Source organism: Akebia trifoliata, chromosome 1 (genome assembly GCF_017979445.1).
Source record: "Akebia trifoliata isolate Shusen 1 chromosome 1, ASM1797944v1, whole genome shotgun sequence".
NCBI lineage: Eukaryota > Viridiplantae > Streptophyta > Magnoliopsida > Ranunculales > Lardizabalaceae > Akebia > Akebia trifoliata.
Window position 1 is genome coordinate 33,266,292 of NC_141375.1, and position 18,501 is coordinate 33,284,792.

Below are 18,501 nucleotides of genomic sequence, written 5' to 3' on the forward strand. Positions count from 1 at the left end.
TAAAAAAAATAAAAATGCAATGTTGAGCTTATCGCTTTTTATTTATTATTGAGTTTTTTATTGTTGAGTTCGACAGTTTTTAAATAAATAAATAACTAAACTGTCGAACTTGATGACAAAAATGTTGAACCCAAAAATAAAAGAGGTGAGCTCGACACTAGTAAAACCCACTTGTTTTTAGTTTTCAAGTTTTTCTGACAAGAATACATGGAAAGATCGGCTAAAAGCATGACTTGACTGATTTTTATAAAAAAACAAAGGAAAATTTTGGAAAAAAATCCCAACTTTTTACATGAATCTTCAAAATTCTTGAAAATGACTTCTTCCATTTCAAATTCTTTCTATCGTAATGTAGTCTCCAAAACTCGACTATGATGCTGAAAATCCAATTTTTTGGGACAATAGTGGTGAGTTTAAATGGTAAGAGCACTTTCAACATTTCAATTGTAAGAGATGTGTGGAGTGGGGTTCAAGGACTGATTAGAAATAAAAGCTCTACTAAATGGACTATTAAAAGAAGCCCTAGGGCTTAGAGACTAAATGGACTATTAGAAGAAGAAAAACCCCTCCACCAGGGTCCTTTAAGTAATTTTTCCATCTATTTATTGTGTTTTTGGACTTCAATTCATGGTTCAACATAATATTCTCGAAGTCATTCATATTATATTGAACCACAAGCCTTTGCAAATCATGATTCAGTTCGTAGAAAAGAGCCAACAAACTGTTTTGGTGGATTTTAGAGATGCCTACAATATTTTGATAAATATTAAAGAAACTCCCATGTCTTCAAACTGATGATATGCCCCCTGGACACAAGTCTTCTTCTATGAGATTGACGTAAATTACTCAAATATCCTATATGAACACTGCTGTGAAATGGATTCCTTCTGGAGTGGCGAACCACAAACCATGAACCTAAATTCGAACAAGGTAACATAGGTATAACTGTGGAGGATATTTCTCACTAGGAACTGAGAGGTGACACGTGGCACCTATGGATTCGAGTTTGATATGGATATAGAAGGGTAAAATCGATAGTGGGATCCAATTAAGTCCGAAGGTCTCATCTCTATATATATAGATGGACAAATGAGCTAAAAGGTATGATTTTCTCCCCTCTCCAAACTGGACTCATTTTTGTACTAAATCTCTGACTTGGGCGTCGGAGTGGTGTCGATGTAGGTACACCTAGGAGAACGAGGAGAGGGGATCGCAAGGTGGCATCTGAGATCGAAAAGTAGAGCGAAAATGCGCATCTACAATTGGCGCCGTCCGTGGGAATCTCGAATATGAACCACGATTTCACCAAATGGGGTTAATGGACGGGGGAAGATTTCGAAAAGTGGTGGCTGTGTTCGGGAGAAACATAAAAAGAGTCATTTTTGATAATTTGCAGGGGGATCCACCTTTTAAATCGAAGAAAAACGTAAAAACAGAGAGAGAAGATGTATTCAACAAGAACACCATTGTTGGAATCTGAAGGAGAAGAGAGAAAGAGTGGAGGGTGGAAGAAGAAGGTTTTGGATTTAGAGGAGGCCAAGCATCAAGTCTTCTTCTCTACACCTATGATCATCACCAATCTTTCTTATTACTCTATCACCTTAGTATCTGTCATGTTTGATGGTCACCTTGGTCAGCTTGAACTTGCTTCCTCTACTCTTGCTAACTCTTGGGCTACTGTCACTGGTTTTGCTCTTATGGAATCAAGGAAGAGGTGATAGAAAATTGGTTGGAATTTTTACTGTCTTTGTTCTACCTCTCTAGGTTTTGAGGAAGTTTTATCTGTTAGAGGATTTAATACCGAATTACAAATCAATGGGTAATGATGGAGGATGATTTATCCCAACCCCATCGTTGGTAGCGCTGCGAACGATGAATTAAACACGTTGGCAGACTGACCTTCGGACTTCTTGTGGAGCTTCAACTTGAGAGGTCGAAGACGTAGGCATCGGCATTTTCTTTCTTCTATCTATAAGATCTGCCTGCTAGAGAAGAGGTAGCCATTAATGGCGGGTTCCAACCTTGGTGACTTCATCTACAAGGAAAGCTGAAGCAATGATGTCGCCCGAAACTTATGATACATGAGCAAGTTACAGGAAACGTGTTAAGGGGAGGTACAGTGAGTCAGTGACATGCAGGTATTTTTACTTACCTCTTATTTAAATTATTTTGAATGAAAAAAAAAAATAAAAAAACAAGAAAGTGGGTATGATGCGTACAGCTCATTAAAAGTTGATGAGTGATGCTGTGAGACATCCACATCAATTTTTGATGTTCTTTAAGATCAGCAACCATTTAGTAAAATCAAGCAGAACCATAAAGCAGGGCTTAAAGTGGGAATTGAGTTTGGATTTGGTGCATTGATTATACATCATTTTGGTAAATCTCTCCTTAATATTGGGAGAGGAAAATATGCAAAGTGGTTAAAAAATATTGAGGTGTGGTGCGTGCACATTAAAGAAATAAAAGGTAAAAAGGATTTGATTCTAATATAGGTCTCCTAATTCCCGCCAAGTCGCATTGAGTTACTTAATTGTTAACTCAATCAAGTCAATCAACGTATTGTGCCGCCCATAGTAAGGTGCCACGTGACCCAAATTATCTCTCGAGTTAATTCAACATAAAAGTGACTCGGGGGGTTAAGTGCAAGTTCGACTCAAGAATCAAATTTTAGGACTTTGATCGAGTAGAGTGATGTAATTTGAAGGCTTAACTTGGATCCGACTTACCAAATCGTATGGTATAAGTAAGGTCGTGGTATAAAAGGTAACGGGTTTGCATCAAATGTGGTGTCGATGTTCTTTGAGACCCAATTAAATTAGTAAAATGGTATAAATTGGGGGCTTAACCAAGCCCAACTTGTCGAGTCACAAGACTCCATCGAATTGAATTTATTAATTAGAAACTCGATAAGTTGAGGGACTCCACTAAGTCAAGCTACTAAGTTTGTAATTCAAATTTTGATCGAGTCAAAGGTGACTCCGTCGAACAGCGTGACGATTAATTGGGAATTCGTCCGATTCAAATAGCTCAATAGATTATGGGAAAATCTGTGTGGGGGTTCAATTTAATCCCGACTCACCGAGTCAAAGGGGAAACCAACCCCAACTCACTAGCATCGACTCAACGAGCCGAGCGGGTTTGACTTAAGAGATTGATTTATACATTGGATTCGATCAAACTATGATGTTTTAAGCAATGACGTAGATCGACAACATTGGATTGAGAACTAATTGCCTTATTAGTTTATGCAATTATTATTGTTGCGTGTCTACTGTTACTTTAAAGATGCAGGAAGCAGAAGAACTTGACATACACCCGACTCATATGGGGAGTCCGGTCCACATCCTAAGTTGGTCATACGGGACCACTTAGTGCAAAATCCGACTGTTGGGGGTCGGCCTACAAAGAAAGCCTTGGCCCTTCACTGGTGCCGAGCCCAACCGAGGGGTTGGTGTAGCAGAAAGCCTTGGCCCTTCACTGGTGCCGAGCCCAACCGAGGGGTTGGTGTAGCAGAAAGCCTTGGCCCTTCACTGGTGCCGAGCCCAACCGAGGGGTTGGTGTAGCAGAAAGCCTTGGCCCTTCACTGGTGCCGAGCCCAACCGAGGGGTTGGTGTAGCAGAAAGCCTTGGCCCTTCACTGGTGTCGAGCCCAACCGAGGGGTTTGGTGTAGCAGAAAGCCTTGGCCTATCAGGGAACCGAGTCCGATCTGGGATTTCGATCGGTTATTTTATTATTTATCAAAGCCTTGGCCTATCAGGGGAGCCGAGCCCGATCTGGGACTTCGATTGGTTATTCTATTATTTATCAAAGCCTTTGCCATCAGGGGAGCCGAGCCCGATCTGGGATTTCGATCGGTTATTTTATTAAAGCCTTGGCCTATCATGGGAGCCGAGCCCGATCTGGGACTTCGATCGGTTATTCTACCATTTATTAAAGCCTTGGCCTATCAGGGGAGTCGAGCCCGATCTGGGACTTCGATCGGTTATTCTACCATTTATCAAAGTCTTGGCCTATCAGGGAGTCGAGCCCGATCTGGGATTTCGATCGGTTATTTTATTATTTATCAAAGCCTTGGCCCATCAGGGGAGCTGAGCCCGATCTGGGACTTCGATCGGTTATTCTACCATTTATCAAAGCCTTGGCCGATCATGAGAGCCGAGCCCGATCTAGGACTTCGATCGGTTATTCTACCATTTATCAAAGCTTTGGCCTATCAGGGGAGCCAAGCCCGATCTGGGACTTCAATCGGTTATTCTAATATTTATCAAAGTCATAGCCCATCAGGGGAGCCGAGCTCGATCCGGGACTTCGATCAGTTATTCTATTATTTATCAAAATCTTGGATCATTTTGGGATCCAAACCCGATCTGGGATTTCGATCGGGTATTCTACTATTTAACGAAAATCCTGGCTCGTGATAGGAGCAAATCTCGACCGTAAGGGGGTCGACGCGCAATGAAAATCTTGACGAGTGAAGGGAACCAAGCCCGATCAATCAGGGTCGGGTTAACTCGTCTTTGTCTTTTTTATATAACGACTGATTCATAAGGGAGGCAAGTCCATCCATTGGGGGTGGGTTTAATTGATTTATGTTCCAAACCCGACCGTAGGGGGTTATATCTATTGGCTTTGGAGATCGGGTTTATGATGGCACCAAGCGCAATCAATAATCAGAAAATGATAAGTTATGGGATGCGTGACCACGTGTCACATAGTAGCATTCATTTATTCTCGGGCGCTCGGACTAAAAGTCCAAACCCCCGAGAGGGGGTATTGTGGAGGATATTTCTCACTAGGAACTGAGAGGTGACACGTGGCACCTATGGATTCGAGTTTGATATGGATATAGAAGGGTAAAATCGATAGTGGGATCCAATTAAGTCCGAAGGTCTCATCTCTATATATATAGATGGACAAATGAGCTAAAAGGTATGATTTTCTCCCCTCTCCAAACTGGACTCATTTTTGTACTAAATCTCTGACTTGGGCGTCGGAGTGGTGTCGATGTAGGTACACCTAGGAGAACGAGGAGAGGGGATCGCAAGGTGGCATCTGAGATCGAAAAGTAGAGCGAAAATGCGCATCTACAATAACCATGCATTACATGAATTCAAAAACAATATTTATGAAGTTTTGTCCATAATTTAATGTGCACATGAGTCCGTTACTCAATGGAACAATAGTCCTTGGGTTTCACCTATTTAAATCCTTCCGTAATGAACCCTTAATACCTAAAGCACCACACGGGTTAGTCAACATATGCCATGATTTCAAAACTCGGTTTAACGTCATGGATGAGACAAACCATTTGACTCGGTTTATAATATATATATTTATATTCTAAAAAAAAAATTAATTATTTTTAATCAAAATCTACAAAATTCAGGTTGACTCGACCAAGATTTTCAAAATACCGTCTGGGACATCTCGTTTATCTTGCAAGATGATGTGGATGTTGAGACACAGTGTATATCCGTATCGTTACTGAACGAGACCGAGATGACTCGAGCGAGACATCTTGGTATCGGACGAGATTTAAAACCATGACATATGCTCAAGCCTTAAAGAATAAGCCCAACAATAAACATTCAACACAAAGGGTTCAATACAGTTTTTATAATAAGCTTTGTTTATGAATTTAGGAGACAATAGTTACATTAAGGTTTTATTCTCTCTTAAAGGCTACATGAAAGTTTTCATGTCATTTCAACTTGACCAGAAGCTCTAGGTTTAGTAGGTTGTTCAACATCATTATAAACAGAATTCCCACAAGTTGAAAACTCAAGTTTTTCACCTTGACCCCAAATAGCATAGGCAACTTCCCCATGAATAGCTTCATCTCCAATCTCCATGTCTTCATCTGACAATCTAAGGGGCACAATGAGTTGCACAAATAAACATATTATAGTTGTAGTTATAATATTAAGTATGACGACAAACACAATGCCTCCGAGCTGAATACCAATTTGTCGGAATCCCTTTCTAATTTCACCCATTTGGAGTCCATATAAGAGACCGACATAGTTGGATGGTACGTCGGGTAGGTAGCCAAAGAACAAACGATTTAGCTTTGGTTCTGCAAACAATCCAGTGAGGATTCCACCAAGCATTCCTGCAAAGGCGTGTGTGTGTAAGAGTGCCATGGTATCATCAACCTTCTGAAGTAGCACAGATTTTTTGTGGACAACCATCATGGTGTACCAAGGGATGGAACCTGAACAAATTCCCATTATTATGGCTGCCCATGCTTGTACAACTCCTGGGGTCATGGTGCAATCAAACACAAGGAATATCAATCAGTTTTAAGCATAGTGACATAGTAATCATGAGGCAATAGTTAATTTTGTACAATATAAATTACCTGCTCCTGGAGTGATGCACACCAAGCCAGTGATCATGCCTTGTACTGCACCAATCACCGATGGCTTCCCGAACACAGCAACATCAAGGATGAGCCATGTGAGCAAGCTCGTAGCTGTGCAGATGTGAGTGTTCAAGACGGCCAGGGAAGCATCGACACTTACCGCATATGGGCCACCCCCATTGAATCCTGTCCATCCCATCCAGAGTAATCCTGCCCCAGCTAACATTACAATGATGTTGTTTGGGGGGAACCTCTCCCTATCCTTTGTTAATCGAGGACCGACCTGGATAAGAGAAAACACAACGGATAGTTAGTTAATATTCCTAGAAATTCTTACCCAAGAGGACTACGAAGCCATTCTTCGAAGAAGAAAAAGAGAGGCTAAATGTGCAAATTGAATGGTATAAACAAGCAGAAGGAAGACCCAAATAAATGTGGATTGAGATTATGAGAGTGGACACCAATGTGTTTGCAGTAATAGAAGACACCAGGGTTTGCCACTGCCGTAGGGGGTAAAAGAGGAAAATAAATAAAATTAGAAGGGTATTAATGAAAAAGGGGGGGGGGGGGGGGAGAAGAGGAAATACAATAAAATTAGAAAGATATTATTGAAAAAAGGTAATAGAAGACAAAAAATAAACCTAAAGGGGTATCCTTGGAAATGGAGGTAAAAAAAAGAAAATAAAGTTGAAAGGATATTCCTGAAATGATGAGAAAAAAAAAAAGACTTTAAAGTCAAAAGTGATTCTCAAGATTTGTAAGGAGACTTAATCTCAATCAATACTTATGTGAGGGATAAAGGAGTGGGACCCACAATTGTATTTTATTATATAAATAGTTCTTGATAAAATTGAATGAACAAGATTCATTCATCAGACACCAAATTTTTTAGATAAGACCTTGATGATGATTATGGTTCAAGATTGAACCAAATTACGATGGTTGGGTCGATTTTCGCTTTTTGAGATCTTGTAAGAATATGAACCAAAGATTCCATTACACTTGTTTATGTACTCCGATAAAAAATGGTATCGTTCTAGTAGAAAATAAATAGTTGCTTTATCGAAATGTTCCGTACCCAATAAGCCGCTGTAAAACCCGCAACTCCGGATGCCAAATGGATGACATACCCACCAGAGAAATCGATAATTCCAGCCTTAAACAGATACCCCTTTGGTGACCAAATACTAAATGCCACAGACGTGTACGAAAACGTTAGCCAGAGAGGCACAAACATCATCCAAGCATAGAAATTCATCCTCCCTAGTAGAGCTCCAGCAATCAAAATCAACGTAATCGCTGCGAAAACAAATTGAAAAAACACTATTGTCGCGCTTGGAAGTAAACCACTATAGGCCTTCTCAAGGAGGAATTTTTGGTCCATAGCAATATCGACCTTCCCCCAGAAAGGAAGAAATCTGTCCCCAAATGACAATTTGTATCCCCAAATTACCCAACAAATAAGGACACAAGCAAAGGCGTAGAGTGACATGAAGGCGGAATTAATTGCCCACTTCTTCTTCACGGCGCCTCCGTAAAGGAGTATGAGACCTGGAACACTTTGAAGACCAACCAATGTCGCCGCTGTTAGTTGCCAAGCGTTGTCGCCTTTGTTCATCCAGTCTGGGCTTGCATCACCAAAAGCTAAATTGGATGGCAAAGGTGGAGTAGAGTTATTCATCTTCGCCTCTCTAACACTAAACAAGGATGAAGAATAGAGAAAGAGAGAGATTGGGGTGCTTTGAATTTCAGGTTTAATGGAGGATTAAATACCATTTGGGAGTTGTAATTGAAGGTTTGATTTGGTTGATTCTTATGACAAGCTGTTTCCATAGATGCTGTCAAATTTGTCATGGTTCTAAGGGATATTTTGTTTTTTATTTATAATTCTGTTTGTATCTTTGGTGACTTCGATCCAACTTTTTTTTTTTTTTGAATTTTAGCGGGTATTTCAATGGTATCTAACGGTATCTTCTAGGTTCCCACTTCAGACTGCTAATATTCTGGTTTATGTGGATTGGTTAAGGTCTTTGTCAGCCCAAAGCAAAGACTATATTTTTTTTTTTTGTATTGAGTCGTGATAATCTGACTCTCCCACGTGGCATATTCAGAATACTCTCGCAGCTTGGTATGTGTTAGAACCATAGACTTTATGCCTCGGGATACACACTAGACATCTCCATAAATGTGTGGTTGTGTATCCCCATGAAAGAAAATCTATGATTCTAGCACATCCTACATCAAGAGAGTATTTTGAGTAAGTCACGTGGGGGTGTTAGGTTATCATTACTCTTTTATTTTTATTTTTATTTTTATGAAATAATGATTTTCTAACTCCCCCCCCCCCTCTAACATATGCCTCCATCACAAAATCATAGATCATTTGCCTTGGGATATGCATAATCATAAATCTTTTTCTTATATCCCGAGGTAAATAATATACTCTTTTGTGACGGGGGCGTAGGAGAGTGTATGGCAAAGGAGGGCGTTTGATTATCACAACTTTTTTTTTATATTAAAATGTCTCATAGTCATAGTCACTTATAAAATGGGTGCCTAATGTAAAGTCACATCTACGATTTTACCTAATAACCTTCTTGTGATCCCAAATGATAGTTTATTTTTTTATTTTTTTCTAATAAATAAAATAATAGAAAAATTAAAATTAATTTGAAGGTTTGGGATTTCTTTCAAGTTGAACTTAACGGTATAAACGTAAATTTAGTTGGATGGGTACCTTTCGAGAAAGCTATCAATTCATTTGTATGATTTTTATTAATAAGTTAAAAAGGTAAATTCAATTTAATTTCATAGAGTATATACCCATTTTGGTAAAAATAAATAATTATCAAAACAGATACAAGACCCTCTTGACAAATATTTTAAAAATGTGGATAGACTAGTACTTTTGACGAAATACACGACCATTTTTGTACCTTAATTTTTGTTATTATTATTTATGTTGTTGCTTAGTTATATGCATATTTGTGAAGACAACACAAGGATCTACGTGGTTCGGTAGCGTGCCTACGTCCACAAATCAGATCAAGAACAATTACATTTTTTCTTAAGTTTTACAGCCCTAGAGATTTCTATTTATAAAGTAGGAGTTACCAAAACATGTAAATCTCCCCAAATGAGAATCCCCACACCTCACCCCCCAATAAAAAACTCTTAAGAAAATATCACACAATTGCCCTTTTCGTATCCCTGCACCCTCACAACTCTGCGTAACGCAACAAAATACAAGACATTTACACAGCAGTCATACCTGTGGATGAGAGCATTTCACTTATGCATTGCATGAAATGTTTATATTAAATAGAATGATATGGTCTCGATTATTGGAATCCTCGAATTCGAACTTGAGTGTGAACTTATTTTTAAACCTCGTCATGAACCGAAAGAAATTATATACACGCACTTCAGTAAAATTTGACAATAAGTGGAAGATACATTCTCTCATGTATCAGTTGTTCATAAATCTAAGTAATGCAACATCTAACTGGATAGGTATTGTGAATAATTAACATTGTACTTCAGTGAGATCAAATATCCAACAAGGGACTCACCACTCACTAGTTCATTGTTTTGAAACTAACTCATTGATTCGAGAGTCAGATGATCAGAAAGTAAAATAATTTCGTCCTAACGGTTTTTGAGGGATATTATTTGATGAACCTTGACATCTGAGGCATCACATTCTTGAAAAGCAAAAAAATCGAGAAAATTTTGGACCTTACTGTCAAGATTCCTCTGTTCCAATCAGTTACCAGCATACTTTAGGCAGGGCCCATTGGTGGGCTTCATTTTCCTGCATTTTGCAGCTGAGCAGCAATAATCTTGCACTTAGCTAGTTAACTTCTGCTTCTGGTTTCTTAAGTTGGAAGCCTGGCATTGATCTTCCTGCAATTTTCTCCGTAATCCCTTCAAATCTTCTTCGTTCACCAAACCATTCTTGGCACGGTTCAATGCATATGCTTCCCCCATCTTCATCTTACATTCTTTACTAGCGAAAGCATGATCAACCACTGAAACATCACAATTGAAGTAAAGACCAATGAAAAAAAATTATTCTGAGCTCCACATCAATCTAAATCAAGGACCCCAACCCCAAATACGACTAGCAAGTTTGGACGCCTAAGAAATCCTAGTAATGAATTATTAGGATAAATCACCGTAGCATATTTTTGATGACTGACCTGGTTTCGGATAATCTCTTCCAATTATGCAGTTTGCTTTGGTTTGGACGGTTAATGGTGCAGTCCATGGCTCATATATGTACTCCTTGGGCATATCTGGTCAAGGGTATTTGGTTGTGCATGTCAACTTATGAAAAAAATGGTTGAAGATTATAGGGAGATTGTTATATACCTCTTAGTACAGGTAGAAAATGCCGAATGTAATTCCCATTAGGATCATATTTCTTTCCGAATGAGATGGGAGAGTAGACACGGTTATACTGATGATTATGGTGAGAATAAGATTGCAATACTTCAGTCCGAGGTGATTCAATAATATAACAAATATTGATAATCAAGTAGTAGTGTAATTAAGAGAACCTTTTATGCCACATATTGGAAAGTAGGGATGATGCAAACCTGGTAGAAAAATGATGAACAAGAAAGCCACAACCAGTTCCCATTATTTATGGCCCAATCTGAATCGGTCAGCAATCTCTCAAAAACATCGCGTCCCCTTTCCCAATGAATAAACTATAAGCATTAAGCATGAATATATGATATAAGGAAAGAGAAGTAGAAAATATTTGACATATTACGTGTAGTAGGGGTGTCAATGGGTACCCATTTAACCAAAACTGGAACCGAAAATCCCAGTTCTGGTTCCCTTTTTATTGGAACCGATTAGAGTCAGGTCTAAAAATGGAACCAAACCAATAGGAACTGGAACTGTTAGGTTCTATCTGGTGGATACTCACGGGTACCCGGAATATTATAGATGATTCGATGTTTTCTTTTATTTTAAAATTAATACATGTTATATAAAGCTCTTCAATTTTTCATATACACTATGAATTGGAGATTAAAATGGATCATTTATTCTGAAAATTTGTTACTTGTAAAGAAGACAAATTTCAATTTTTGAAAACAAAAATAAAAATCATTAACTTATAATTTTAGTAGAAAAAATAATTACTTGGTTGATAGTTTTGTAGATAATATGTTAATTTTTGAAAGGAAAAAAGGTTTTATAATGATTTGAAATATTTTTTCCTCATTTAATTCTTGAGAACTGGAATCGTAAAGAACCAGAACCGACCGAAAAGATATAATCGTTCTGGTTATAAATTCCGTAAGAACTGAATCAGAACTGACCCATTGACACCCCTAATGTGTAGCAAGGTCATATACCAGATCCCCACGAGTCAGGAAACATGCAACAGAATGCCGTGCAAGATGGTGCATCCAACCCCACTTCCGAAGCTATCATGTCAAACACAAACTGGCTTCAAACATTAACAGCATACTAGTAGACTAAAATTATGCTAGCAATCAAAAGAGGATTTCCACAATTAAAAAAGATCATCCAAACAGATAGAACCTGGACCATAATGGCATCAATCCAAGGGTACCCTGTCCTAGCCTCTCTCCAGGCCACTAGCAACTCGTCATCATCATTCCAAGGTATCTACATTACCATGTTATTCAACTTTTTTTGGTCATGTAAATTTGGAATCAAATAAACATGTTGTACACAGTTAATACTTGGAAATTGCAATTCTAGTTTGAGCTGAAAATATTTCATGGTAAACAACTCATGGGAAGTGAAAATATAAGACGAAGAGTGTGAAAGTTGAACAAGTTTCAAAGAACGCAAATAAACCTGATAAAGTAGCTCCAATTGGCATTATGAAGTACATTATAAAAAATAAAAAAAGGACTCGCAAAGAAAGTGAATCCCTTTGTAGTATAGCTCAGTTGGTTTGATACATTGCAAAGCAACTTTGAGCTTGTGAGTTCAAAAGTTCAGCTTAACCATCTTAAAAAATATATATATATGAACCTCATTTCCCCCCCCCCCCCCCACCCTCCTCAAATGTATTTTCGTAATTTACCCTGTGATTTCAGAGAAGCCCCCAAATATGAAGGAACATTACTATATTAGTCACATAAATTGAAGTCCTTGAGAAGTTTTTTTTTTCTTTAACAAGAACCTAAATATGGCAGACAACATGCTTAAAACACAAAATGGGAAAATTTGATGTAAAGACACGCCAGGGATGCCCTTTGCTTTCTTTGATGCAAATAAGCTTCAGCTTATGGTATTCCCACCCTAAAACTTAAGCATGACATGCCGATCTATCATAAGATCCTCAAACCAGGGAGGAAGGGCACTGATCAAATCTACACGTATTTGAACCAGATTTAGCAACTGTAGTGCATAAGAAGATTAATTAAAACCATTACTTATAGTTACCTGTTTGCATAATCTATTGTCCTTCATTTTATCAAAATTAGGAGTGCCAAAAGCCACTGTGTAGAAAAAATCCCGCCATAACAACTACAAACAGGTTACAGAAATTGTGGTTAGAGAGTTGCACTAAAAAATAATAGTGAATGGCTGGTAAACTGACCTGTCCAACAAGTGAAACTGGTGGCGATGTATGCTTTTTCACATTCTTATAAACATCTTCAATGCACTTGTAAAAGTACCTGGAAGAAAGGCAGCCAAACTAACACACACACACGCACACACAAAAAACGAATTTTTCAAAAGCAATAGAGACAGGAAGCAAAGAAAGAAATATTCTTTCATAGTGAATCTATTCCTAGTTCTAACCCACTTTCAAGTTTTTTTTTTCCTACTCTTACTTACTTTCAAATATGGTGATAAAACAGTTGTTGCAGGCTTCAAAAATGCAGATGGATCTCCCTTTGGTTTCTCAAAGTTTGCTACCCATTCCTGCATGTATACATTAAACTAAGAGAAAATAACCACAACTCCATTTAGCCAAAAATACTGGCTAAATAAATGCATATGTCCTTGGTAGAGTGGATGGCCATTTCATCTTCTGAGTTAAATCAGAATACTTTGAAAATAGGAAGTACCCATACAAAAGAAAACTTTTAAAAAGGAATACCCACCAAGCAAAGTGGACTGAAAACTGGGAAATGGGAACTAAGGATTGCCTTTACAAAAATCATTGATAATAGATCCTTTTTCTCTCAAAGCCTACTGCAGATCGTGTTTTGACCTTATCTATTTGAATTATTTTGAATAACAAAACATGGTTTAAAAATACATTTTTTGTGTAAGAAATACCATAGAAGGCAAACAGGGCTCATGATTCAAAAACATATTTAAAAAAAAAAAAAAACAAAAGACCAGTTTGAGAAAATATGGTTTTGTGTACTGTTTGTGTCTTAAAAATACTGCTTTTGTGTTTTTTATGCAAACCAAGTTTTGTTTCATAGATAGTTTAAAACAATAATAAAAGAAATCTGTTATGGGGGAAGAGTTGAGAAGGATACAAAATAGGACTAATAAATGGGCTGGGAGAGTTATTGGTGGACCAGACCCATAACTTGAAGCTTAGAGTCCCCACCTTCAGAATACAGGTTCATCTTAGCTCTGGTTCATTCTCTAGGATATGGAACTATTATGTTACCAATGCATCCTCAGACTTAACAAGAGAAGAGTAGAAACTAAAGCAAATCAATAGTGAGTTGAAGATCAGAATCAAAGGAAATTGAACAATAAAGACATACCTTATCATTAAGAGATTCTTTCAACCTCTTCAGTGCTTCTGATTCACCCCCTCTAAACATAAGAGATAACTCTTCCTGAAAACATGTTCTCCTTATGAAGAATTCTAAGAAAGGCCATGAATTTGTCTAATGAACAAAGTAGCTTTAAACCTGTGTAATCTCTCCATAGCCAAGTTCTTTAATGGTTGGAACTCTTAACATCTCAGAATCTCCAGTGTTCCCCACAGGAGGAAGCATGGAAATTGTAGTTGTAAGTGGGCATGATGGGTTCCCAGCAATCTTTAGAAATGATTGATAACTCATAGGTGGTTTCCCTCCATTCTTTTGTGGTACCAGACATTGCAGAAGGTCAGCATTTACCATAAATTAGTTGATGAAACATAAAAAATAAGACTTAGGAGACTAAAACGCTTCGAAATTAAAGGTGTAATAGAAAAGAAAGAGAAGAGACATTTTTAATGATATCTGCTGGATTGAAGAGAGTATGGCTCACAGGAGAGAAAACCTCAATTCCAGCTGAAGAAGCATAGTTCTGTCAAAAACAATTAATGGGATTCTAAGGAACTGTATCGAAAACAAAGTAAATATATGATAACATTTTCGTTGTTTTTTCTTCTTGAAAGACAAAAAAAATAGGGGCACTTGACCTTAATTTGATTATCACAGGCTTGGTAATATGGCTCTGTATCGTATTCAAAGCAAAGCCTTTTAACATTCCACTGCAAGAAGCAATAAAAAACAAATAAGTTTAAATCAAAGATTGGTCACAAGACAAATACATCGATTAATATACAAAGTATTTCCAAAAGACCCAATTTGCAGATATTGGGTATCAGTTAATATTCCTTGTTAACCAAAAGCCATATCTAACGATATTTACCGAGCCAAATAATGATCTCAAAGGTCCTATTTCAATCAAAAGTTTGCACATCTTAATGTACCTTTCTCAAACAATCTTTTTGGGTTCATTTCTGCTTATCTACTAACTTAATATGAAATCTATGGACTTGCAACGAAATGGGTCCATCTTATCCATGTTTAATGTTCCGTTGAAATTTAAGCATTTTTTTCAAACTTAAATTTAATAACAAGTTTGGCAAATTAACATTCCCTTGTCTTATAGCACATTATAAGACATTTTCGACAGATCTTTTCGATTCAACTACTCTGTTCTATAACATAGAATTGGGAGAGAGTAATGTAGGTTCTTTATTAGTAACATATATATGAATTATTATAATATATAACAACTCTGAAAATTGGAAAACAGTTAAGATGACCGTTATGACAGTTATAAGCGAGAACTAGTGATGGCTTTTACTTTTAGAAGATAAAATTTTTGACTAAAATTAAACATAAAACGAGCACACCTCCTTCAACAATCGAATCAGAACCTCAACAGGATCTCCTTTAAACACCAGCAAGCGTGATCCAAGGTTCCGGAGACTCAAATCGAGGTCGACTAGGCTTTCGAGCAAGAACTGGATCCTGTTCAAACCGGCACGAGCCGAACCGGGAGAAAAAGCTGTAGGATCGGGTTCGAGAAAATGCGGATCGAGAATGAAAACCGGGTAGAGATGCTTCGATCCATTGCGCGCGTGTTGGAGAGCCGGATTATCGTGGATTCTGAGGCCTTTACGGAACCAGAGCAGAGAGTTTGACGCCATTAATGGAGTTGAAGAGATGTGGTGAGAGAAACGAGAGAGGAGGTGAAAGTGAGAAGCAGAGGAGAGAGAAAGTGAAACTCGCATTCAAAACAGTTGCAGATAGAGAGAGAAACTAGTCTGTTAGCTTGAGAGGAGGGTCACGCTAACGTGCGCCGATGGAGGTCTAAAAGTACGCTATACGCCACCGGTATACGATAGTTGTAGAGAGCAAAAACTTTGAACTTGAGCGTTTCATCAAAATTTGAAGATTCCTTCTACTGAATTGACATGTGTAGTAAAAGAAATAATATGTGTACGTGTTGAATAACAAGTGGTTATCTTAAAATTTTAAACTACCCACCGCACTACTAGAACTCCGTAGATAGTAGCGGCTCCTTTCGCGCCACATCGAACCTTTCAAATTAAGAGAAGTGTCAATACAGAATGAGGCCACATCGTTTGATCCGTCCCGCGTTAATTACAAAATGAGAGCTTGATTGCACACCAATTTTTGCTAACGCCACACCAAGATGTGAGCAAATTCTTCGATGAATTACCATTTCGTGCACTGAATATGATGAAATTCCGACTCTAGTTCACTGCTCATATTAATTCCGAAAACATGTACGAATCATTTTTCAGCAAATCTGTTGGTGGGTATTTTTTAATTTAAAGTGACGAACTCGTTGATAATTACCAACAAATTCACCATTAAAAAATAATGATACTTTATCTTTAAATTTACCTGCGAATTCCTCACTTTAATAACATCGAATTCATCACTTTAAAATCAAAGATTTCGTCACATTAAAATTTACCAATAAATTTGTCACTTTAATACCAACGAATTTGTCACTTTATCTTTAAAATGCCTACTAGTAAACTTGTTGGAAAATGATTCATGCATGTTTTGGGAATTAAAATGCATTGTGTATAAAAATCTGAATTTAGACATAAGTTGTAAAATCAGAATTTGGTAATTTACATATGAAGTGGTGTGGTGTTAGCAAAAGTTGGTGTGCAATAGAATCTCTCTTACAAAAACCTCAGTGGTGCTCGCGGTGGATCAGGTGTGTCCACTGACCGTTATAAATTGATTAATTTACCATTTTAATTTGTTTGATTAATGTGAACTTTTAGTGATTATAGTTTGATTAATGTAATACTAAAATTTGTTGAGACAATGTATTTTAGATCCATTTTTTTAAGGACATAAGTATTAATGAACTAACAAACATAAGTAAATCCAGAAATGGATTATTTGTTCTTACATCGAGGAAGAAGTTCATTCTAGAGCGGCGAATCATAAATCGATGGGCATTTATTAGGAATTTTTCAAGCATTCAACCTTGATATACGTATATCATATTGTAATCAGTTGGATACTTGTAAAACCATTTTGATGCTCAAAATTATATCATTTTCAAACAATTTTTTTAGCTCCAATTGTTGTTTGGACTTTAGAATGTTTAATGATGTTTTTCCTCAACTAACAATTTGTCTAAAAAAAAAAAAAAACTTGTCTAATGTGCAATCCATGTGCCTATTGTTAATTTGTTGAAAGAGTTGTACCGGAGTGATCTTAATGGGGACACACGGGACATATCTTGACGTGGTGGCACGCACATGTCTGTAGATGTGTTTTACTCGTATGTCTAAGAAAATGTATTTATGGGCATGTGTGCCATCACATCAAGATGTCTTCGTATCCTCACTGAGGTCACTCTAGCATTAATTTTGTTGGAATCATAGTTTTGAAACTTGTTAGATTTCAAGGGGACTCGCGCTCACAACTCAATGGAATCAACTAGATTTGTTGACTTGGCAAATCATCAAGTCAAGTTATGAATTTAGTCAATTCAAGTCGGCTTAGAACAGCATTGAATTTTGCTATATATATATTTGTAAAGGAGAAAATAAATATTTTTAGTTATTTTAACATGTTAAAATATATTTTTAAATATAATATATTTTTATTTGACTCATCCAAGTCATCTTGTAATTTTCCAAGTTTTAAAACTATAGTCCCAAACGTATTATTTCACATACATTAAAGGTAAAATAATGTGAAAAAGAAAAATAAAACGAAAAAGGAAATAGTATGTTCAAACATTTTTAACCTGAGAAAATGTTGAAGTAATATTAAAATTAACATTAATTCTCACATTATTGATGTGTATGCATGAACAGAATCATAGATGCTTTTCATCAAGATACTAGTGAAAACCATCTATGATTATGTCCCTATGTGTACACCTCCACATCAACAATGTGAGAATTGATGTCAAATTTAACGTTACTCCAACACGACTCTTTTGCCTGTTATTCTCCTATCCTCTTTTATTGTAGAGTCGTGATAACCTGACTCCCCTCAATGACATACAGCCCCATAACACAATCGTAGATCATTCTTCTCGGGATACAAATTTTTTTATTTTTATGATTTTATGTATCCCAAGGCAAATAATCTAGGATTCAGTGATGGGATATAGGGGGCGTATGTCGAGGGCCCAGAAAATTATTACTCTTTATTATAAGTTCTGTTTTGTATTTTATGAATTTTGAAGGCACTGGACATACTTCAATAGTTGACCAATTAGTTCTAAAGTGGACATTCAACAAAGGTGTGAGGAACCATTGAAACATGTGGGACTAGTTTGGAAATAAAATATTTTTCAACAGTAACTCTAAATGAACATCACCAAAAATAAATAAATAAATAAAATGATTAGAATCATAAATTGACTAAAATCATAAA

The 18,501-nt window shown here is 37.1% G+C and overlaps 2 protein-coding genes across 2 annotated transcripts; both read right to left on the minus strand.

Moving 5' to 3' along the window:
- Nucleotides 1-5,679: 5,679 nt before the first annotated feature.
- Nucleotides 5,680-8,161, minus strand: LOC147411923 (ammonium transporter 2 member 5-like). The gene is made up of 3 exons (XM_086457343.1): nucleotides 7,446-8,161; nucleotides 6,365-6,650; nucleotides 5,680-6,262 (listed from the first exon to the last, which is right to left on the minus strand). The coding sequence occupies exons 1-3, from the start codon at nucleotides 8,046-8,048 to the stop codon at nucleotides 5,700-5,702; spliced, it is 1,452 nt and encodes a 483-aa protein (XP_086313469.1). The 5' UTR covers nucleotides 8,049-8,161; the 3' UTR covers nucleotides 5,680-5,699.
- Nucleotides 8,162-9,744: 1,583 nt separating this feature from the next.
- On the minus strand, nucleotides 9,745-15,930 carry UVR3 (DNA photolyase family protein). The gene is made up of 14 exons (XM_086453903.1): nucleotides 15,468-15,930; nucleotides 14,745-14,816; nucleotides 14,549-14,629; nucleotides 14,248-14,418; nucleotides 14,098-14,172; nucleotides 13,205-13,291; nucleotides 12,963-13,061; nucleotides 12,806-12,889; nucleotides 11,930-12,016; nucleotides 11,740-11,811; nucleotides 10,969-11,082; nucleotides 10,742-10,829; nucleotides 10,570-10,665; nucleotides 9,745-10,398 (listed from the first exon to the last, which is right to left on the minus strand). Exons 1-14 carry the CDS (start codon nucleotides 15,846-15,848, stop codon nucleotides 10,217-10,219), a joined length of 1,689 nt encoding a protein of 562 aa, XP_086310029.1. The 5' UTR covers nucleotides 15,849-15,930; the 3' UTR covers nucleotides 9,745-10,216.
- Between the last annotated feature and the right edge of the window lie 2,571 nt (nucleotides 15,931-18,501).

What these genes read in the sequence shown, in the direction of transcription:
- LOC147411923 (XM_086457343.1), bottom strand. Translation starts at nt 8,048, where the DNA reads ATGAATAACTCTACTCCACCTTTGCCATCCAATTTAGCTTTTGGTGAT. An exon ending in GTTTTACAGCGGCTTATTGG is followed by an intron (nt 6,651 to 7,445) that starts GTACGGAACATT and finishes TCTCTTATCCAG; the next exon opens with GTCGGTCCTCGATTAACAAA. An exon ending in GTGCATCACTCCAGGAGCAG is followed by an intron (nt 6,263 to 6,364) that starts GTAATTTATATT and finishes CCATGACCCCAG; the next exon opens with GAGTTGTACAAGCATGGGCA.
- UVR3 (XM_086453903.1), bottom strand. Translation starts at nt 15,848, where the DNA reads ATGCGAGTTTCACTTTCTCTCTCCTCTGCTTCTCACTTTCACCTCCTC. An exon ending in TGATTCGATTGTTGAAGGAG is followed by an intron (nt 14,817 to 15,467) that starts GTGTGCTCGTTT and finishes TGCTTCTTGCAG; the next exon opens with TGGAATGTTAAAAGGCTTTG. An exon ending in TTTTATCACCATATTTGAAA is followed by an intron (nt 13,062 to 13,204) that starts GTAAGTAAGAGT and finishes TGTGTGTGTTAG; the next exon opens with TTTGGCTGCCTTTCTTCCAG.